Below are 23892 nucleotides of genomic sequence, written 5' to 3' on the forward strand. Positions count from 1 at the left end.
CGGTTGTAGTACTGGGCGGTGGGGGGTTCCATTGATTAAACAATGTTGGACTTTGAGGAATTTTTGTGGTATGAGATGAGCTATAGCTAATGCAATGAAACCCTCTACTTTGCGGAAATGTATCCATCGCTGTTATCATGGAATATCACGTAAGAAAAGTCAGGCAATACCATATTAACTGTATTTTGAATTTCTTTTTATTTAAGTTTTAATTTCCGTGTCATTGTTTGAAAGTTAAATAGACAAAAATATCTACCCAGTACAGACAATGTAAAACGCAGTGAAAAGCCGTGCATTTGACACCTAGGCCTTCAGTTGTGCTATGTCTGAATCAATCCAATCCTTCATAACTATTTTATGACTTTACAACCTCGACTACAACTGCGACTATGATGTATATATCAAAAGTGTAGTGTTATTGACTACAAGTCCACTAGAGGGTAGCGTTAGCCAGGAAATAAGGCCTGTGAGAAGGCCTTGGTGTTGCCAACTCGAAATCTGATTGGTTAAAGCAACAATATTATTGACACTTATTTGATGTGATGGGGCCCGCAGAACTGATTGTGAAGGCGTCCAGGTCGATTTCTGACACTGGTAACAAATAATGGCTGCAAACGTGATTGGTCAAATGCTTAAATACGAAAACACACAGCACAACAGCGGAAAAGCAATGAAAGGAAGCTGAAAGACAATTTGGAATTATTTCATAAGAATTTATGGACAAAATAGAATTAACATTAGTGTGTGATTCAGATACTTTTAGGTAAGTAGAGAAGGCTTTGCAAGCACAGATTGCCCATCACTGGTAAAACGCCATCTAATGGCACAATTTCTGATCATGTCTTACAAATGAAGCCACGCAGCTGCAGTGGGCTTTTTTTATTGTTCACAGTCATTTACCGGCAATGTCCTTTCCGTGCTGCAGGTTCTACATTTCCCCCCAACCATCCTCCCATCTCCCTTCGGTGATCTATCATTAACGTCAGCCGTCGCCGCAAGGCCAGGAAGTCAATTAGAATGGATGTATTTCGGACTGCCGCTGTCATTTCTCCCTCTCGTGTTGGCTGGCATCATATAACCGAGCTGGTCACAAATGATGGACGCTTTTGCGCTCAAGCCTTTTGTAAAAACAAAAACTTGGCGGCGGTCGATGCTGTGGGGAGGAAGGGTAGGGTGTCAAATTGAGTGAACGGTCACCTGCCCTGAGACCGTTTTCCTCACGCTAGTTTGAACCTTTCAAGATCTTTGTCAAAATAGGGTCAGTCGCCGCTCAATCAGATCCCTGTTTGATTCTCCCTCAGCAAAGAGCCTTTTATTTCAACACCCCCTGTTCTCTTCGCAGAGGCACTGACAAATGAGGCCTTGTCGCTCTCTTTTCATTTTTTTCCGCCCTCCAAAGGGAAGAATAATCAAGCTTTGATCCAAGTCAAACAACTCAACCAGGATTTCAATTTAGCAATGTCAAAACAAACCAACATTTTTTTTCGATGGATTCCTCAGGCGACCGCCTTGTGCGCTGTGCTTTCTCTCTCCGTCTCAGATGCAAGTGCAACCTACATGCCAACAGCTGCGTGTTTGACAAGGGGAAGCTGGGCTGCGAGTGCGAGCACAACACCACGGGGCCCGACTGCAGCCGCTGCAAGAGGCATTACCACGGCCGAGCCTGGAGCGTGGGTTCCTATCTCCCGATACCCAAAGGAACCGCCAATATATGTGAGTCCATCCCCATCCTTCACCATGGATACTGTCTGGCAACAGCGAACAGCCGTGCCTGGCGTCACTATGGCGATCTTTGTGGAAGCGAAACCATCTGATCTGGGGTTTCAGATCCCCGCTGAGTCATCCTTGTTGTTGTACTGAGTCACACCCAATATGGGCCATCTCGTCATGTCCAAGCAACCCTGCGCCTCACCCCCTAGTGGGTCGTGGCGTCGCCAACAAGCATCCGCTACGCGAATCAACCAGTGGCTCGGCATGAAACCAAATAAAAGGGCAAAAGTTGCTCAGTATTAGAACATTTTTGAATGTATCAGTCATGTGCTCCTTCTACCGCCGCGGCTACTTCACAATATTTTTATATGTACAGAAAACTCACAAACTGTGGTTACCCTCAGTGGTCTTTTAACAAATGTCAAAAGGAAAGAATAGGGAGCAAAACCAAAAATTCTGAAGATGCTAAAAGGAGAGGAGTAGTAGTACCTTACATTGCAGGAGTTTCTGAAAAACTAGTCTTTTGGCAACACAAAATTCCTACTTATTTCAAACCTATAAACACTAAGGCAAATATTAGTGGATCCAAAAGATAGGCTGCCAAATGAAAAACAAAGTAATGTAGTTTATTCAATACATTGTAAAAATGAAAACTGTAAAGAGCAATACATTGGGGAGACTAAACAAATTCTCAAAAAAAGACTATGAACATCGCAGGAATAATACTAGTGGGCCTCAATCGGCAGTACATTTGCACCTAAAAGCTAGCAACCACTCATTTGACGACAAAGAGGTTAAAATCTTAGCGAAAGAAAATAGATGGTTTGAAAGAAGCTATTTTCATAAAACAGCAAATCCTTCACTAAACCACCATGGTTCAATTTGGATCGTTCGTACAACAGACTGCTTAGGCAACATAGGCTTAGTTATGCTGATGAGGTGATACCAGTGCAAATGGGGTAATTAGGCCAGTTGTAGACCTCATACTCAGGCAGGACAATAGAAGTGATCAGTCAGGACAATAGAGTAATCAGTGGAGCCGCATGGAGTAGACCTCTGCTCCCCCAAACTGAGACTCACAGCAGAGTCCGGCACCGCCACGTCTGGACAGTAGGGATATATAAAGGGCCAAAACTACCAGCAAGACTTTAGTTCGCTGACGAAGCATCTTGGATAAGAAGCGAAATGTCCGACACCTTCAAAGAAGTACAGATGGCGGCTGAAGAAACCTTGTCATCGATGGACCACTCCTGTACGACTGAGAGCTTACACAGATACACACAAAAGAGAGCGTCTGGACATATGTAGTTATCTGTCTATAGCTAATACAACGGGTACCATCGATAGCTCAGAGGCAAAATTAGCAGCGGGTTTTGGATCTGTGTGCTTTTCGTAGCGCATAAAAGCAATGCGGGACTAGCATCAAGTTTCAAGTCAACCGTAGTTTCAAGCTTCATTCTAAACAAAGACGCTTATGTATGGATGTATGCGATGTATGGATTTCATATTGATGATTTAATGACCCGCTCGCTCTCAGTAGCCGTGCGATTCCGGAGGGCCAAATCCATAGAGCGGTCGCTGAGAACACTTTCAACTGCTCTTCACCGGGAGCCCAGGTTTTCACGTTTATTTCACAACGGATATGATGCTAATGACAGACTAGCTAGCGCAAACAGTTAATCGCTTGGTTTCCTCTCTGATTGAGTGGCACAATTTAACACGTGCTTTTTTTCCAGCTGTGATTTGCATCACTCAAACTGGGTTTGTAGCCATTAGCCTCGGTGAAGTGCATGTTTTTTCAATTTAGCAAATTTCTCTGACAAATATACGCAGTGCCTCATTTAAATACGCACAAATACCACAGCCGCACAAGAGCCGCATTCTGCTCCGTATCTCGGTTTGTGACTCATGTCACCATCTGCCAGTCCTTTGCTGATTAGATGCTATCTATGGGCTCCATTTTGACCGGTTCATACTGTGCAAAAGCCATGCAATCCTTCACAGAATTTTGGCCGTGAGAATCTGATCTCTTCTCAATTTGGAAGAGAAACAGTTTCCGACCTGAATCGGAGACCAAATTGGAATTGGATTGGATTTACCTTTATTTGTCTCGCAGTGGAGAAATGCACATTTCACAGCAACAAAGATACGAAAGGAAGAATAAAGGAAAGAAAGAAGTAGAAAAACAAAATACAGGAGCTGCTGGAAAGGCAGCCACTTTCGCGGCGCCATCTTACACTCAAAAGAATACCAAGGTGGCGGAAGATGAACTAATCCTCTGGGCGAGTTAGGGTTGCAATACCCACTCTTAAATCATAAATCAGGTGTGGCAATCACTCCACCGCCATTCATTATTTCACCACGTTGATACATTTCCTTTACGTATGTGTAAGCGCTCAGTCGTACAGGAGTGGTCCATCGATGAAAAGGTTGCTTCAGTTGTCATCTGTACTTCTTTGAAGGTGTCGGACGTTTTGCTTCTCATCCGAGCAGTGTCGTCAGCGAACTAAAATTTGCTGGTAGCTATGACCCTATATCTATCTATCTCGATATGTATATCTATATCTACATATATATGTGTGTGTGTATGTGTGTGTGTGTATATATATGTGTGTGTGCGTGTGTGTGTGTGTATATATACACACACAAAACTAATACGACTTGCGACCACCCGTACTTACGACCACGACCCCCAGACCCTATTTTAAAAATTTTAATTCTACGCCTGGCACCGCACCACGCTAGCAGGCTGGCAACACGTATGTAATTTTTGCCAGCCAGCATCTCACTCTCGCACACCAATCGACCGTGTGATAGCACCAGAGGGGGGTGTTTGCGAGTCATTTAGCCTCAAAGTCTCTATTCAAATTTTGAATGTATTTCAACTTACGACCATTTTGACCTACGGCCGTTTGGTCGGAACGGAACTCGGTCGTAAGTTTTATGCTACCTGTATATATACGTCTGTGTAAGCTCTCAGTCGTACAGGAGTGGTCCATCGATGAGAAGGTTTCTTCAGCCGTCATCTGTACAAAAGTGAAGGTTTCGGACGTTTCGCCTCCTATCCAAGAGACTTCGTCAGCGAACTTTCGCTGACGAAGTCTCTTGGATAGGAGGCGAAACGTCCGAAACCTTCACTTTTGTACAGATGACGGCTGAAGAAACCTTCTCATCGATACCTGTATATATAGCAAAACGTCCGACACGTTCAAAGAAGTACAGATGATGGCTTTAGAAACCTTTTCATACATTTCCTTTAAAAAAAAGGGTTGCTTTTTTTGTTTTTTTTTGTCACATTATTGACATAATTCGTCAAGATCCTCCACTCAAAAATCGCCACAAGGGATTTTTTTTGTTTTGCCCGTCACATCATTCCCATACCTGCCTTTCTGCCTGCTAAATCAATTCATCTTCATTCTTTCACTCATTCACCAGCGATTTAACACCAATTTCCCAGTCGAGGGTCCACTTGAAATGCTGCCCGTTTTTTTCCTGCCCATGCACAGGCAGAAGATGATCTTTTTGCACGAAGCCACACGATGATCTTGGATTGGAGTTTAGTCACATTCATCAAATCCAAAATCTGACTGCCTCTATAAATCTCATCCCGTCACTCGGGGATGCGCCGCTGGTGGACGGGCAGCATCGGCCATCAGCCTTTGCCATCGTCCGAGACGCGCCGTTTGATCGGTGATATCGCATTGCGAAAATCGATGTGCGATTTTGTTCTCAGGAAACGCCAGTGCGATCATCTCCGGCGGTTTCTTGTGGAGGATATCGCGTCTCTTTGTTGTCGTACGTGCGACATGATGCGACGCAGCGGCAGCGGAAATCCGAGGAGATATTGCCGGGTTCACCTTGTGCCCGCTGCACCGTGGATTGACAGGCCGTTATTAAAAAAGAAAAAAAAAGAAAAAAAAATGGAATGCAAGGCCGCATCTGGAGTGAAGTGATGAAGGCCCCGGTCTAGCTGCTTCAAAAGCAATATGAGTGCTTATTTGGCAGCCGCGTAAAATGCAATAATGTCACACATGGAAGTGACGAAACAATATTGCCCCCCCCCCCCACTACCCGCCCGAGGTGCCGAATGAACTTACTTTTGTCTTCGATTATTCCCATTCCCTTCACTTTAAGCCATTAGTGTTTCCGACGGGAATATTAAACATATCGCGGGCCTCATATGAAGACAAATACGCTGAGCGGGCGAAATGTAATTAGGCCGTAATTGCTCTCATCTGTCATTAGGGTCCTCCTCTTTAATCACGACGGTTGTTCGTCAGGCAGGTGGGACCGCAATTCAAGTATTAGAAAGTACACGACTTTTCCGTTTTAAGGGGGAGGTCATTTTCAGAAAAAGTCACTTTACGCTAAATACAGTGATACCTCAGTTTACGAACCCCTTGGCTTACGAAGATTTCGGTTTACGAACGTTACATTTATGAAAATTTTACCTTGGCATACAAACAAACAAAGAAGAACTGATGTCCCTGATCCACTGGTGGAAAGACGCTTTGATCCTCTCCTCTTTCATCTAGAACTGTTTCATGTCATCACAAAGAGGGTACAGCAAGTCCTGAAGAATGAATGTCTCTCTGTGTCTTTGTTTTGTCATATTGTCTCGATGCTGTCATATTATTTGTTATTTAGTTTTTTTTTTTGTTCTTTTGACTTCAAGACGGCGCCGCGAGAGTGGCTGCCTTTCCAGCAGCTCATGTATTTCGTTTTTCTACTTTCATTCCTTTCATCACTTTGCTGCTGTGAAATGTAAATTTCTCCACTGTGAGACTAACAAAGGCATATCCAATCCAATCCAATCCAATCCAATCCAAACTATTTTTGGGGGATACACACGCCGCTGCCACAATGAGTGATGTGTCGTTCGCGAATGAGCCCGTTCTCCTAACAAGAAAATGGTGGCTGACTGGTTTTGTCCTCTATTCCCCGCCCCCAGTCTTCGGTTAAAGCCACGTGATTGGTCAAGAACACAGCAGTGAGGGGTGGGGTTTCCAGACGTAGAGAGAGTGAGGCCGTTCTCCCAAAAACAAAATGGTGTATTCGGTTAAAGCCGCATGATTGGTCAAGAATGCAACAGTGAGGGGGGGGGTTTAAACATGAAAGAGACGGGCAGATGACAGAGAGAGAGTGAGAAAACACACAGACACACGAAAGGGAGATGACAGAGCTTGAAACAAAAAAAAAACAAAAGTGAAAAAAACAAAATTAAACAAAAGTGAAAAAAACAAAATTAAAATGGTGAGAAAATGGATAGCAAACAGTCAAATTTGGACTCTTCAACTTTGATAGTTCAAAAGCAGAGTGTAGACTGGAAGGTTAAAATATCCCATTAATCAAGCTCCACAAATAACTCACACAAGCCATCTGTACACTTGATGCAAAAAGTTATCAACCCAGCTAAACAGAACACAATTGATTGAGGATTGGAAAAGTCTCGCAAAAATTACATTTCACAGCAGCAGAGTGATGTCAACGCAGAGAAACAGCTCCAATGGATCATTCCTCAAGATGGTGAAAGAAGAAGGCTTCGTTCCTCATCAAGTGTTTAATGCTGAGGAAATCGGCCACTCTATTCCATCAAGCCATTAACGACCATCACAAATGTAAATAAAACGACTTTATTATACCGTACAGTTTATTTCTTTCATTGTAATACCATAGCACATTTATTATAAATAAAATAAGGTATACTTTTTAGAGGTTTAAGGCTTAGAAAATTAGAAAGAAAATTATGTTTTATGGGGACCTGGGAACGGATTATTCTCATTTTAATGGTTTCTTATGGGAATTTATTTTTTGTGATACACACTTTTTGACTTACACACTCTGTCTGGGAACCAATTAAGTTCGTAAGCCAATGTATTACTGTAGACTGAACATATTTTACAAAACTAAACTAAAACATGGCTCTTGCATTCTTTCCTCAGGTATTCCGAGCGGTCACGGACCTGCGCGTAAGTTGACCATTTCCTTCTCCCCTAGCATGACTGCGACTGTCCCCCCCTACCCTGATCATTTGTGACGCCAGTTACGTCGGCATGCCAGATGCACTCCCCCTCCCCTGTCACGCTTGTTATTTTTTGACATGGTTGCAAAAGTTTTTCTCATCAAGCCACTTAGCTGCAATCACATTTTAATGTTCTGCTCCACGAGGGGGATTACAAGAAGACAATTAGCGACATTAGCATCTGTCGAACTGCCGCTTGTTGTGAAGTTAACGCAACTCAGTTCACTGCCAACTTGTGGGGTTCATATCTTGCATTTTTGCTCTTAACTCAAACGTGAAAAAAAATTGTAATGAGACAAATGCGGACGTTAACGCAGCCCAGTTCACTGCCGGCATGCGAGGCTCATATCTCAAATGTTTGCTCTCAACTCAAAGCATGTGAAAAAAAAAAAACAATTGTCATTAGCCAAATGCTGAAGTTAACACAGCCCAGTTCACTGCCGGCATGCGGGGCTCACATATCATATTATTTTTGTCATGATGGAATCACCATTGTACTTGCTGCTTTTTTTTTTGTATTTTGTATTTTATGTATTGGGGGGGGGTTCATCCAAGTATTTACTGTAAATCTGATTCAGCTGCTAGGTTAGCACATGTCAAGCATTGAAAGGCAGTTTTCGATAAATTTACCTCACATTGCCATTGTGGAAAAGAAATTCCCTTGTAAACCAAGGACCTCAAACGTTTATTGTTTGTAAATACAACAAAAACAACCTGAGAAAAAAAATAGGCTTGAATAATGTGAGTTTAGAAAATAAATAGAAAATCGCATACTAGAATCTTGAATGGTTAAAATGGTCCATCACCCACTAGGCCGTAGTGACTAGGGGATAAAAAAAAAAAATCATTTCTGCCTCTCAGACATGAGCACGGACTAATATTTGCCCAGAGCCAGAGAAAAATAAATCTCATATATATATATATATATATATATATATATATATATATATATATATACACACACCAATTTTTTCTCCCCCTCTCTCATCACCGTGCATGCTGATGCCTGAAGGTGACTCTTTGGTAGCGGGTGACAAAGCAGCTGCCACGTCTAAATGTCTCCAACTTTGTCATCCATCGAGAATGCATACGGACGTCACCAAATGACATCATTCTCCTCCAACTGCGCTCCGCAAATGTCCTTGATTCATGTTCATGGGAAGAACACGCGTGCATGCCGTCCCTGTGCTTCAATTGGCATGACCATTGTGACTCGCCAGAGTGATGTGTAACATTCCCCCCTCCCCCTTCGTCTTTACGCAGATCGAGCAAACGCGTCATCGCTTGGCGTCACAAATCGTAACCAAGGTAGGCTTAGAGGCTTTGTGACTTCAGCATGCCGATAACAGAAAAGAAAAAAAAATAGCGCCCCCTTGTTTGTAACGCCGCCATTTCATATCGTTCAACAAACAAGTACAGTGATACCTCGGTTTACAAACCCTTTTGCTTACAAACTTTTCGGTTTACGAACGTTACATTTATGAAAATTTTACCTTGGCACACGGAGCTGCCACAATGAGTGATGTGTCGTTCGCGAACGAACCCGGTCTCCTAAAACAAAATGGCAGCCGGCTTGTTTGGTCCTCTATACCCCGCCCCCAGTCGTCGGTTAAAGCTACGTGATTGGTCAAGAACGCAGCAGTGAGTGGAGGTGGTTTACACAATAAAGAGACAGGCAGACGACAGAGAGAGAGTGACAAAATGGATAGAAAACAGTGAAATTTGCACTCGTTTCAACTTTGACAGTTCAAAGGCAGAGTGTAGACTGCAAGGTAAAAATTCCCATCAATCAGGCTCCACAAATAACCCACACTAGCCATCTGTACAATTTGAAATGAAAAGACAAGCAAGTGAACCAGCTATTAATGATGTTTCTAGTGTGTCTGCTTGCATCTGTTGCTGTTGCAATATCACAACTTCCAAGATGTACAACCCAGAGCTCCTTGAGACACTTTTTGCAAAAAGCTATCCATCCCATCAAGCCATCAACGACCATCACAAAGGTAAATGAAACGACTTTATTATACAGTACGGTTAATTTCTTTAATTATAATGTCATAGCACATTTATTATAAATAAAATAAGGTATATTTTGTGTAGTTTTAAGGCTTAGAAAATAAAGTAAAAAAATATGTTTTATGGGGACCTGCGAACGGATTATTCTCATTTTAATGGTTTCCCATGGGAAATTAATTTTTGGGATACAAACTTTTCGCCATATACACTCTGTCTGGGAACCAATTAAGTTCGAAAGCCAAGGTATCACTGTAATGACGTTGTTTGCATTCGAATGCTGTTGCCCGGTGGCTGCCATGGCAGTCGTGATAAACGGCGACGCTTTCATGTTAATATGATAACAGGGGAGGGGCGCGGCAAAGAGCGCTGGGTTTCGGCTTACTTTGCCTGACATCATGGCCAAAGTGATCGATCGGCCGTCATCGAGGGAAACTAACGTCCAATTAGACGATTCTGTATCTGAAAACTGTCTCCCATTATTTACTTACACAGGGTGGTTGGGTAGGGGGGGTTCATCTACAGCTTACCGAGGTGGTGGGGACATTAGTTGTTATTGATGTGTTGTTCGTAATCATTTTAGTGCTAAGTAAATATATTATCGGTAGGAATGGACTTAATTGGCCATTTATTGGAAGGGATTCGGTCAATAGTCGAATTAGAAAGCAGTTGAGGCAAACCGATGAAAAGGTTTCTTCAGTCGACATATGTACTTCTTTGAAGGTGTCGGACGGTTCGCTCCTCATCCGAAAAGCTTCGTCAGCTAACTAAAATTTTGCTGGTCGCTCAGGCTCTATACAGTGATACCTCATCTTACGAACGCTTGAGCACAGTTGAGGCAAAATAGAGCAACCTGAGGAAAGGAGACGGGGTCTCCCTTCTAATACCGTTCCACATGTGGCAGAGACATTATCAGTCTGTCATGTGATTTTAACAGCGCTAGTTTGATCGGGATCATGTCTTGATTCAAAACCGTTAGCACAGTAAAACACTTCTGTTTTCATTTCTCAACTCTCAACTCAACTCGTTTCAAAAGTATCTCCGTGGCACCACTAACTTACTCGACGGCTTTTCTGCCCTTTTGTTACATTACTGTAGCGACTTTGGTCCCCGTAGCCCGAAGCACACTTCTGTCCAAACAGTTTTAGCGCTAAAACTCTCTCACCTTTCGAGGTGCGAGGTGGGACATATGTCGCCCAGAGAAAATGTAGGGGGGGACCAAAATTATCCTTGAAGCTGACGCCATCAAACAATGGGACACTCGGCACGGCAACACACAAAGAACGTTTTCATGGATTAGAACCTGATTGTTGAATCTGTCAAAGACAACAAATAAAATCAGAATCAGAATCGTCCCACATTGGGGAAATTTGCATGGTAAGAAGATACATTATACCCTGCGTTGTGTTAGTATTTTGAAAATGTTGATTCCTATTTTAGATCTTTACCAAAGCATGAGTAGTAAATGTTGACAGACATAAAATAATCAGTAGCGAGGACACTCCTTCCAGTCTGCAAATGTAAAGCATCTGCCTGATCTAAATTGTCTCCAAGGGCATCGCTGTGAAAATGATCGCGTTAGCATTGATACGCCTTTAAGAGTAATTACAGGAGAAATTAAGATGGGCCTGGTAATATAATATGCTCTCAACTCGAGCGCATCAGATGTTCATCGACTAAAAAAAATAAAATGAAATGTAAATAGAAGACTTAAGGACACTGTGTCTTCCATCACATTAGCTGTCAAGGACTATCTTGTTAGCTTAAGCGAGCTAATGTCAAGTTCGGAAGGCTAAACATGTGATTGTGCGACAGAAACTGTATTAGGCATATTAGGCATAAATTCAACAAAGAGTAACTTGACACAGTCCTCTGATATGAAGAGGAAGAAACAAAGGCTTTCAAATTCTCTTTCCATGTTTATAGTTTTGAAAGGCGCTTAGAAATTAAATTTATTATTATTATTATTATTATTATTATGTTGTTGTTGTCTGCTGACCAATTGGAGTATTGCAGTCTGTCGAGCGTGACCTAACCGCTACCATCTTTTTAGCTGGTGATTGTTCATATTTTTCTATGTACCTCTTACAGGCATAAAATATCTGAAACATTTTTAACTCATTTACTGCCAGACGATGTGCAAAAAATGTGTCCACCCCAGTGCCAGGGTTTTTGTCATTTTCACTTAAATGGCAGGATCCACAGAATATTGAGTTTTAGGACGACATAAACATTCAATGCAGTGTAAGAAACCTTAGACTTTCTTCTTTTATTAGAAAAAAAAGTGTTAATTCCTAAATTATATGGGTCTGGAGTTATCTGAGCTTGAAATAGGGGCGGCTGTACAAAAGGTAGATTCTGTTCCCACGAGGGGATGGAAAACATTGCCACAGGTCTGACCAGCACTTTATCGGCAAACCCACCCCGCAAGAAAAAAACAAAACCCGAAGAAATTCGGGAATGGTGCTCCATGTCATGCTTTTCAACACCCGAATAAATTCCAGAATGGCAGTGCATGAGTTAAATATATTTTGTTGGGATACCATTCATAATAGTTCACTAATCTCCCAAAATCTGAAAATCTCATTTTGACAAGTTATACCCTTCCACAACTTTGCCAAAATAATAAATAATAATTCAAAATGATGACAACAAGCAAGTTAACTGCCTGTCTAATTTGCTTTTTTCCAGGAGAAATATCTTATTTGTTCAGTTTACAAAAAAAGCTGAGTCGCGGAACACCAAAAACCAAACAAAAAAGATTATGCCATGGTGGCTGTCCAATTACTTGAAAATTTCTGGGTAAATATGACCTCTTCACCGATTTGCGCAACTGCCAACGGCAAGGCTGCTGGACAATAATGGACTTGCGAGTTGTTTTGCCGCAGAATGGTGAATCATAGCTTATGTACACCTCAGCTCTCAATCAACGCTGGAAATTTTTATTAGCATAGCGCCAAATACTTGCTACCTGCATTTAAGTTAATTTTTCTGTCTGTACTCAAGTATTCTTCTTACTTTTACTCCCTGCATTTGGAAACAGATTAGATATTTTTTTTGTTCATCATTTCACTACATTAGCAAAGGAATGCGAAATGAGATTTAATAGCATGAGAGTTGAGCTAAAGCTACCTTTAGCTTGGTAGTGCTTAACTCATTCATTAACAATAATAAATTTCATTTTAAGCACCTTTCAAAGCTCTCTAGGACACTCTCAAGGTCACAGACAAGCATAAGTACAATAATAAATAAAATACAATCACAAATAGAATACAATGAATAAGAGCAGCTGAAAGCCCTGTCCTCCATCGTGCTGAGACGGGCAGTGGGGGCACACAAATACAGCGTTAGAAACCGTAAACTCTCTCGTTTCATCGTAAAAAAAAGTTAATTCCTAAATATATGTCTCGGAAGTGTGGCTGTCCAAAATACAATGCAATACATACATATTGGTTTATATAGCGCTTTAACAACAACAACTACAACAACAACAACTGTGAAATGTAAATTTCTCCACTGTGAGACTAATAAAGGCATATCCAATCCAATCTAATCCAACACCTTAAATTGGAACAATGCGCTAACATGGAAAAAAGGGAAATTGTGCCCCCTTGTGGAACAGAAAAACATGGCCAGCGCTTTATCGGCAATCAAAAATGAAAAAACAAAACCTGAACACATTTGGGAATGGCGCTTTACGTCACATTTTCAATTCCCGAATAAATTTGTGAATGACAGCGACTGAGTTCAGAGAAGAACATGAAACATTTAATATTTATTTTTGATGATGTAAATTAGATCAACTGTGCCGTGTGCATACATTTTTATGTATTTTATTGTTCCGATTTCATATCCATTGTCTTTGCCACCTCCCCAGCACTGAAAATGAACACAGCGGCCCGCCTCACAATACACACACAGCTTGATTCATTCATTTGACTTCATGGCTTTTTTGTCGCTCTTTGGCTTTGCTTCCCACTCGTAGCATATGTCTTGTCCCACTCTCAAAATGTCTCATAAAAGTCCTTGTCCCAACCTCCCTCAATGACTCAAGACAAGACGAGAAGAGGCAGCTCATGGCCCCGCGGACCCTCCTGCTGACACTTTCCCGACTGACGCGCCCTATTTCTTGTTTCTTTTCTTTTGTTTTTTTGTGTCCGCAGCGCGTGTGTGTGACAACGCGATGCTACGCTGTCAGAACGGCGGCACGTGCCACCACCACCAGCGCTGCCACTGCTCCCCGGGCTTCACCGGTGTCCTGTGCGAGAGGGCCCGCTGCCAGGGCCCCGGCGAGTGTGACAACCAACTGTCGGGACGGGCCGCCCGCCGCCATCACGCCATTTGGCGTTTTGTCCTCGCCTTGCTATTACTGATTGTTTCTCTTTGCTGAGTAACCAAAACCCAGATTCCCCCAAAAAATATATAAACAATACAAAAAGGGACATGGACGCAAAGAGGCTGACTTCTGGATAGTGTGGACCTCAGCAACCTGACAAATCTTTTTGTACGTGTCAGGAAGGCCTCTCGGCGCAGTACGCGACATTGACTGGTGAAACATCACTCCTGTCTTGTAATCTCACGCAAGAAACAACTGTTACATGAAGCGATATGCCGATAGTTTGCCGAAGAGAGCAGTCAAAACTACCTGTAAACTGTATAAAGCTACACGTTATTAGAAATATCCGAAAAGTATACCGTCACGGGAGTGTCAAGACTCCATATTTTCTCCAATTGCACCATTGACAAAAAAAATGTACAAATCATGACCTTATGGAGGTTCAAGAACCCTTTCGTGAGCTGGTGTCAGTGGCTCAGTCACGCTTTGCAAGATTGTGTGGGTGGTGGTGGACCCCAAAAAGCATGCAGGAGGGAGGAGTAGGTAGTATTTGCCTCATTGTTTTAAATAAAGTCGGCAGAAATAAAATCTCAAACAACAAAGTCATTAGAAGAAAACGGTCCAAAGTAGCAAACAAAACCACAAGTACATGACAAGACGGAAAAAACCTGACAGGGTGAAACAAACAAGGACCTGACACCGAATGGTCATGCCGGGAGTCCTTTTAACTGCCACTGATTCTAATGAGCAACACCTGTGCAGCTGCAGGCTGGGTCCTACCGTGACATACTGAAAACAATCGGCATCATCAGAGGGACACTTGCAAGATCCTGGAACTTTTTACAACAGACGATAAAAGACCACCTGCCCAAAATTTCAAAGTCCGTCCATCCACTGTACATAGTCGACAACTGGGACGAAATGCTTTTTGCAGGAATACTGATACAATCCAGACCTGGACACAAGTTATTTCAATGGAATCCAGCAAACTCGACTCATTTTGTAAATAGAAACCCCCTTTCACGTTGTTTTCTCAGCAAATGAGCAGAAGAGTATGGCGAGACAGATTGCTCATTTCCGTGTCCGCATTGAGCGTTCGCGCTGCTCTTACGCATTCACATACGGTAATTCAAAGTCAGCACCAGCGGGAACAGCCGTAATTGCTTTCGACATAAGCAGTTATGTTCAACTTAAAGGACAACCGTCACCATTTTTTTTGTTTCCAAACTGACATCAGAAAAAAGTTTTATAGCATCTAAAATACCCAAAACACGCAGGCTGACATTTTTAGTCAAATGCAAAACACCAATAAAAAATGAGTTAAGGTGTCCCAAAACTACTTCAAAATGACCTCGGAGATGGCGAGTTTCAGAAGGTCTCGCCCCCTTGTTTGTGACGTCACGCCAGAACGTCTTGTCTTGCTCTAGAATCAAAACAATGGCGTCAGATTCGGAGAAGACGCTTTCTTGTGACTCATCCAGTTCTGAATATGATTCAAATAGTTCTGAAGAGGAACGCATAAATGTTTACAATCGATTAAAGAAGTCCTCCCATATCAATTCGAGCCGTCAGGACTCCAATGTAGTGTCCCAGAAATTGCACAAATGGCTACCAAGCTCCTTTGGAAATGGGCTGATTTGTCTGTTGAGAATTTGTGTCAACTAGTATCAAATAGTAGTCTTGGCCCGGTGCAACACACAACAATTCACCATCGCGTTATGTATGTGTTTTCCTTCTAATTTCGCCATCAACACTGATCAACACGAAGTTTTCATACCAAACAAAGTACCCAAAATGCATTGTGTGTCGCTTTCTCGGTCAGGGGCGTTCCTGACGTGACGTCACGGTAGGCATCATCATCAACTCAAAAACAATGACTTCCTGAATATGCTCAGTAGAAGTCATTTGAAGTGATTTTACAAATTATGGGCACAACTTGTCCGGAGGCCTCGGTTGTTCTTTAACGCTCGGGTCATGGCGTTGAACTATCGCTTTACAAACTGCCGGCGTTCTACCTCCGTTCGGGTTCCGATAATAAGCCACGTGGCGGTAAATTCACGGGAGCGACTTCAACCCGCCATCCGATCATTGAAATGCTAATACGAATAGGATAGCGAACCATGACAAAGACAGCTAAAATGGTCAGTGTGTGAAAGGGGCTTCAGATAACAGTGCATCTTTGATATAACGTCAGAAGATGGCAAGTTCGATCGGAAGTGAAACTAGAAAAAGATGAGAAGTCAAGGGTGACACATGGACTCTACATTGGTGACAAAATAATAATAATAATAATAATGTGACTGTTTTTTCTTTCTGCCCCGGGAGACTTTCACACAGCCGCTGTGGTTAATTGTCACATCGCCGGCATAACGGAGTCGTCATTTTTATCGGCTGCGCCTTTCCAGTGACACTTTGATTCAAAACAAAAGGGTGAATGAGGGCAGCGAGTCTTGGATATTCAGTCTCGAATCAGAGTAAAAATAATCTTTATTGGCCAAGTATATCGAACACGCAAGGAATTTGTCTCTGGTAGAACATGCTGCACTAGTATCATCATTTAAAAAATTGCAAAGAGGCACTATAAGGAGAGTTAATGGCGACGAAGGAAGAAGCTGTTTTAAAGGATAACCGACGCCACCGGACAAGTTGTGCCCATAATTTGTAAAATCACTTCAAATGACTCCTACTGAGCATATTTTACAAATATTCCACGGCATATAGCTATATTTTACGTTTTAAGATTCGCGCTGAATATTCAGGAAGTCTTGTATTCGAGTTGGTGGCGATTCCTGACGTGACGTCACGTCAGGAACACCCCTGACCGAGAAAGCGACATGCAATGCATTTTGGGTACTTTGTTTGGTCTGAAAACATCGTGTTTATCTGTGTTGATGGCGAAATAAGAAGGAAAACACATAAATAACTTGATGGTGAATCGTGTGTTGCACCAAGACTCCTATTTGATACTAGTTGACACAAATTCCCTGCAGACAAATCAGCCCATTTCCAACGGAGCTTGGGCGCCATCTTATGCATTTTCTGGTACGCTACATTGGAGTCCCAAGGCCTCGAATTGACAGGGAAGGACTTCTTTAATCGATTGCAAACATTTATGCTTTCCTCTTCAGAACTATTTGAATCATATTCATAACTGGATGAGTAACAAGAATGCATCTTCTCCGATTCTGAAGCCATTGTTTTGATTCTCGAGCAAGGCAAGACGACCTGGCGTGACGTTATGAACAAGGGGGCGGGGCTTTCTGAAACTCGCCATTTCCGAGGTCATTTTGAAGTAGTTTTGGGACAATAAGTCATTTTTATTGGTGTTTTGCATTTGACTAAATATATCAGCCTGCGTGTTTTTGGGTATTTTAGATGCTATAAAACGTTTTTCAGTGTCAGTTAGGAAACAAAAAATGGTATCAGTTGGCCTTTAAATGTCTGCTGGATTTAGTGCGCATGGATCGGTAGCCCCAGCTTAAGGGGAGTCGCTAGAAAAGGTAGTGAGCAGGGTGTGGAGGGTCCAGTAGGATTTTCCGCACCTTTGTTTCGATACGTGCAAGTCCTCGAGAGCGGGTAAGGCGGTGCCAATGATTTTTTTCCGCCGTCCTAACTGCCCGTTGCGGGTGAGGGGAGGTGGGTGTCTGAGGCCAAATGATGTCAATCTGGGTTGGTTCTCCGCCAATGTGAAGACAAATGCTGAACTAAACCAGTTCTAAAACTCATACCCTTGTCTGGCAAGGCACTTACATGCTAGCGTATGTTTTAAAATTATTGCTGCACTTTGAGCGTTTCAATTTTAGGGACGTGTGTAAATCGGAAGAAGATATTTGATGTCCGGAGCTGTGATTGACACGTTTGTCGGAAAAAAACACGGGAACTAAATATAGAGACAAAGAATTTTTCGGCACTTCTTTGCTTTCCCTTCTGTGCTTCTGGTGACCCCCCTTAACTCCCCCCCACTTGTTTTGCCAAAAAGCTACAATTGACAAAATCTATAAAATTGCTTCATATTCATGTCAAAGTGTGGGGATGGGTTAAAAAAGTTGTATTATAAAATAAGTGTATTTAATTTTTGTAAAAAAAAAAAATATTTTCATGAATTTGCCAAGATGTGTTGCTTGTTTTCTATTGCGGCAGGCAGAAGGCGGACGTGGACTTGCGTAACCAGTTTGGATGTATCGTTTGTTTGCTTATGTGCGCACACTCAGACAGTTCTCTTAAAAAAGAAAAGAAAATGTTTACACGATCACAGAATACACTTCTGCCAAAGGGGAAAGAGTAAAAACTGTCTTGTCTTGTTGAACATTGAGAGCATGTGTGTGTGTACGTGTACGTGTATGTGTGAGAACTGCGTTTGTACATTCAATGAATCACGCTCCATTTGGTGACCCAATCCTAGTTGGGACATCAATCAACACACACAATGCAGCACTTTATTCCCTTGTGTCAAGCCAGCAAAGCTAGCATTAGCAGTCGGCATGTTCACTCTGTGCTCCTTTTTGCCAAATAGCAAAAACGCACATTCGAATGCTAAATCAAAAGCATACAGCTGTCACAGAAATGCCAAATAAAATCCTCTGAACGTGAGTGAGGGTTTTATCGCCGAGAAAGCACGGCAACTGCACTCGGATATCATTAAGAGGCAATTACATCAACGACCATTACAAAGGTAAATAAAACGACTATTATACAGTACAGTTTATTTCTTTAATAACAATACAATAGCACATTTATTAAAACATAAAATAAGGTATCTTTTGTGCAGTTTTAAGGCTTATTTAGTAAAAAAACGTGTTTTATAGGGACCTGGGATCGGATTATTCTCATTTTTAATGGTTTCTTATGGGAAATAAATGTTTGGCAGACGAACTTTCGCCTTCCACACACTTTCTGGGAACCAATTAAGTTCGTTAGCTGAGGTATCACTGCAGACGCAAAGTCACAACTCCGGCTAAAAGCACGCTAAGCAAGCTAACACGAGTCAACAAAAACAACGTATAAATAAATGGACTGAAATGCACAACATTGTTCTCCTAAGAACCAGAACCGAGTAATTTCTTAACAAAAAGCCGACATACAGTAACTACTCATCTTTTCAAGTCAAAATAACTTCTACCTAATTCAGCGTCAAGCTAGCTTAGATGAGTTAATGGAGAGGTGCGCTGATGTCTCTAAAATGTGTTTCATGGTAGTTACGCGTTAGCTCTAAAATTCAAACTTGCAATCATTATTTAGGTTCATGGAGAAGGACCTCCATAGCTACAGAACACAGGTGTCAAAGTCAAGGCCCGCGGGCCAAATCCGGCCCGCCACATCATTTTTTTCGGCCCGCGAAAGCAAATCAAACTTGTTAAATTCCATGATGATTGCTAAAATCTCAGCCAAATTTTCATATTTTTGGATGTCAACCACAATAAAAGTCATTATTCTTGACTTCAGATTTGAAAACGAGTTATTCATTAATTTGCTGTGTGCTCTATACGTAATATTTGAAGGGATTTAAACATTCTAATGGGTTCCCCAAATTCATAACGGCCCTCAAGAGGAAACCATAACTACAATGTGGCCCGCGGCAAAAAATGACTTTGACACCCCTGCTATAGAAGATCGGTCAGTGGTGAGCTCCCAGTTGGGAATCACGACTAATCCTTAAATCAAAATGGGAGAAAAATCGGAAAGACGGCGTCCTGCTGTGGGTGCCTTCATGTCGGCGATGCGCTGAGGGAAAATTAGCTTGAATTCAAGGAAGGTCAATGAATAAAAATGAAGTGGCATCCCACTGGGTGGCATATTGAGTGCTGAGACCAATCTTAGTTGTGAGATTAATTTCTCTCCCGAGGGTTGTCGCGAAACACCTTTCTCTGCTTGAGTCGACTGTAAGTGCCTCTCATTAAATCGTCTTGGCGGTGAAAGATGGAAAACGGCTGTTTTTTGGAATTGTAAAATAATCATAATTGTGAGGAGCCAATTTAGGAAGTGGAGGAGGGGATTGAAAACCGAGCAGGATGGGATATTAATTCACTGGAGCGTTTTATGTTGCTTGAGACAGGAGTGTCATTTGCATTGTTTTAATTTGCTTTGGAATATATTTTAAAAATGGGAACGTGGTAAATCCTTGAAAAAGTTGAATGCTCTCACAGTGCAGATGTACAAACGCTTTGCACTTTTGCAGAAATAAAACCACTTTAATGTGTCAAACTTGTAAAGACAGATTTTCCGAGCTCGTGTTTTTTTTTTTTTTTTTTGTTTTTTTTTTGTTACTTCATCATGATCCAAAATAACCTTTTCATTTTTCAGTTATAAAAAGATACAAAATCTCTTCGCCCTGCATTTGTCAGTGAAGTGCTGACATTCAAAACCAGAAGTCACTTTTTTAACTCATTCACTGCCAGACGTGCAAAAAATGTGTCCACTCCAGGGTTTTTGTCATTTCACTTGAATTGCAGGACCCACAGGATATTATAATATATAATATAATATACAGTATACATATCAGTCTGCTGACATTTTTATTTTATTATGCTTAGAATATCTTGTTTTTCTATTCCCCCCTCCCCCCACCATCCCCTTTCAAATTGCTGCTGTGGACTGCAAATCTCCCCATTGTGGGACGAATCAAGGTTTTCTGATTCTAATTCTGAATATTGGGTTTTCGGACTACATAAACAATCAATACATCATTAGAAACCTTAAACTCTCTTCCTTCTTTCATCAGAAACATCTTATTTAATTCCTAAATTCTATGGGTCTGGAGTTATAGGAGCTTGAAATGAGAGCAGCTGTCCAAAATACAAAGCAAGACATATTGCGTTTTGACAACAGCTGAAGCTGGACCAAAGCACTAACATGGAAAAATGGGAAATGCTGCCTCCTCGTGAAAGGGAAAAAAACATTGTCAGAAGCCATGGCAAGCGCTTTATCAGCACCCAATCATGAAAGAAACAAAACCTGAACACATTCGGCAACAGCGCTCTACATCATATTTTCAATTCCCGAATAAATTCGTGAATGGCAATGAATGAGTTAAAACAGAGAGGCTCCCAATTTGCTCTAATTTCCCTTTGTGTTCTTATTAAATGCCGACATCAAGAATTAATGAAAAAACAGATTCACGCTGTTTTCATTCATTCAAGATTATTTTTGTGCACAAGCTAACACGAGTCATTTTAAATCTCATGATCGAATTATCAACTCAACAAACCAACAAAAGTGTAAAACATATTTTTTCCTCTCAATTTTACCCTCCATTCAACAGACACAAAAATCCATTTCGCTAGCTAACAATGCTAGCAAAAAAAGTGACCTTCACAATATTATATGCTCCAGCAAATTATCGACCGTACTGTAGCTCGGTTTTCCAACCTAGAGACATGACAAAAGATAACTTTATATCATCCGCAGAGAGAACGATAGTTTCATCAACTAAAGATTTCAAGATAAGATAAGCATAACAATGGTGACGAGTATTACTTTGTTGCGGTTATTTGCTTCTGAATTCAGGGCAAATTGAATCAATCAGCAAAAGTGCTATTGTTACAACGCATGCTATAAAATGTCTCTGACCCTCATCGGTGATTTAACAGTTTAGCTTGAGGCCTCGCCGCATAAAATAACCCGCGCGGAACGTGAAGTGGCACGTTAGCGATTGCGGCGGTGGTCCTAAGGGCCGACGATTACATTTATAACATGTTAGTGCAATCAAAGTGATCTTTTATGATACTTGATACCCGAGGCCTTTGGGCATGAATCACTGTTCATGTGATATTAAATGTGAAATTCGTGCGGGTCAACCAGCATTCAAAGCAGCCACAAAGTACTGTCAACACTCTGGATGTAACAAAAACATTTTTCTTACATTTCACGTTAATAACTATATAAATGAATACGTAAATAAATAAATAAACAAACGTATATACATATATAAACTAGTAAATAAAGTAATCAATTTATGAATTTAAAAAATAATGTTATATAGCTAGCTAGATAGATAGCTACATAGCTAGCAAGCTAGCATATCATTTTGTATATACAAAATTTTGTATATTTATTTTTTAACATGAAATGTTCATTGAAACCATCTACCTGTCAAGAGAAACGTAATAATAATAATAATAATAATAATAATAATAATAATAATACTCTTTTCTTTCGGCTTTTCCCTTCAAAGGGTCGCACAGCAAATCAGTGTCCTCCATCTTGAGAGGTTTGATCCGCATGTTTGTTTTGGCCAAGCTTTTACGTCGGATGCCCTTCCTGACACAACCCTCTGAATTTATCCAGGCTTGGGACCGGCACAAGAAGACTTATGTCCCTTTGTGGCTACAGAACAAGCAACTCGCTCGGTAAAAGGCTCCCAAACACAAAATGGTCATCGGCACAGCAACATTCAAAAAAGCAAAAACGTTACTAATAAAAAACTCTCAAGGTCACTTTTCAGTCACAGGATAAGTTTATCTGTGGGTGAGCAGCGACAGCCACACGCGCCAGCGTTCAATTAACACGGCCGTAACTCAAATAGATAGAACGCTAGCTAGCTGGGTAATAGATAGCTAACACGTAGCTATTGAGATAGATAGCTAGATTGGATTGGATTGGATTGGATTTGCCTTTATTAGTCTCACAGTGGAGAAATTTACATTTCACAGGAGCAAAGTTATATTATTATTATTATAAGTTAGATAGCTATATATCTAATAGATAGATAGCTAGATAGCTAACAGAAAGCTAGCTAGATAGCTATATAGCTAATAGATAGCTAGCTCACCAGCTATAATAGTGTGAATTTTAGACGTCTAAAAATGTATCCCAACTGAATTATCCTGTGGTAGTAAGGCTGACAATTGTAAATGTTAAACAATGACCGACACAGGGACAATGGGAAGACTGGCAGATCTGTTTTTTTGTTTTTGTTTGTTTATTTATTTTTTTTGCAGCACCCTAAGATCTTACACATGACAACAAAACAACAAAGTAGAGGCGGTGAAAAAACACAAATCCCAAGACACACCATTCTCCTGGATTCTACAATGCAGTTCTCTAAAAACCGTCAAATGGAACGCAGTCAATGAGGCGGGAAACATTTTTCTGCCGCATGACCACGAATTCCCCCCGTTCTCTCAAAGATCCCAAAAGCAAAAGCTTCACCGCATTGGGGGATCGACTTTTTCTGTCACTCGACAATGTAAATACAACATTCAGCATGCATATACGATGAACCTCGCCATATCCCCAGCTCTGCGGTTTTTTTTCTCCCCCGAAACTCTTTGAATATTAATGACGCTCCAGCTAAAAATGGTAACGGCGCAGCCTCGACTTCTTTCCAGGCTTTTTCAACTTGAAATGAAAAAGTCCCCCTGAACTTCGGTAGCACTCGGGGATGTTTACAGTGAAGCTGAGAGAATCCGGGGGAAATCAAAGCAGCAGGTGCCGAGTGTGACGCTCGGCGATGAAGAATAAATCATCCTTGACCCGTCGCCATTGAAACAAACGCGAGTTTCCTCGGAGGGCGGCGTCGAGCACGACGGGCCTAAGACAGCAATGTTCAGAAGCGATCTGCTGCTTGACAAAAGGACGCTTTTGCCTATTTGTTGACTTTTCAGGGCACAAGTTCAGATTGTCTATGGGAGTGTGTGTGTCTTTGAAAGTGAGTCTCGATGAAATATGCATTGCTTATGGCAAGGGTGTCGAAGTCAAGGCCCGGGGGCCAAATCTGGACCGCCACATCATTTTATTCGGCCCGTGAAAGCAAATCAACTACTGTCAGCAGCCACGACTTCATTTCCCTCTTTAGAAGAAGTAGTGCGTAATG

At 41.6% G+C, this 23892-nt stretch overlaps 1 protein-coding gene across 2 annotated transcripts in view; it reads left to right on the forward strand.

The window, feature by feature from the left end:
- The window catches only part of LOC148891383 (netrin-G1-like), a 70269-nt gene extending 53239 nt beyond the window's left edge, over positions 1-17030 (forward strand). The window contains exons 4-7 of one of the 2 annotated variants that reach the window (XM_089008157.1): positions 1541-1713; positions 7653-7679; positions 8996-9040; positions 13909-17030. In XM_089008157.1, coding sequence (XP_088864283.1) covers positions 1541-1713; positions 7653-7679; positions 8996-9040; positions 13909-14135 — 472 coding nt within the window. In that variant the 3' untranslated portion in view covers positions 14136-17030. The remainder of the gene's footprint in view (positions 1-1540; positions 1714-7652; positions 7680-8995; positions 9041-13908) is intronic. The other variant, XM_089008158.1, reaches the window with a different exon arrangement.
- Positions 17031-23892: the final 6862 nt, after the last annotated feature.

The sequence above is a fragment of the Hippocampus bargibanti genome, linkage group LG11 (genome assembly GCF_051943395.1).
Source record: "Hippocampus bargibanti isolate YZ-2025 linkage group LG11, ASM5194339v1, whole genome shotgun sequence".
In the NCBI taxonomy this organism is placed as follows: Eukaryota; Metazoa; Chordata; class Actinopteri; order Syngnathiformes; family Syngnathidae; genus Hippocampus; species Hippocampus bargibanti.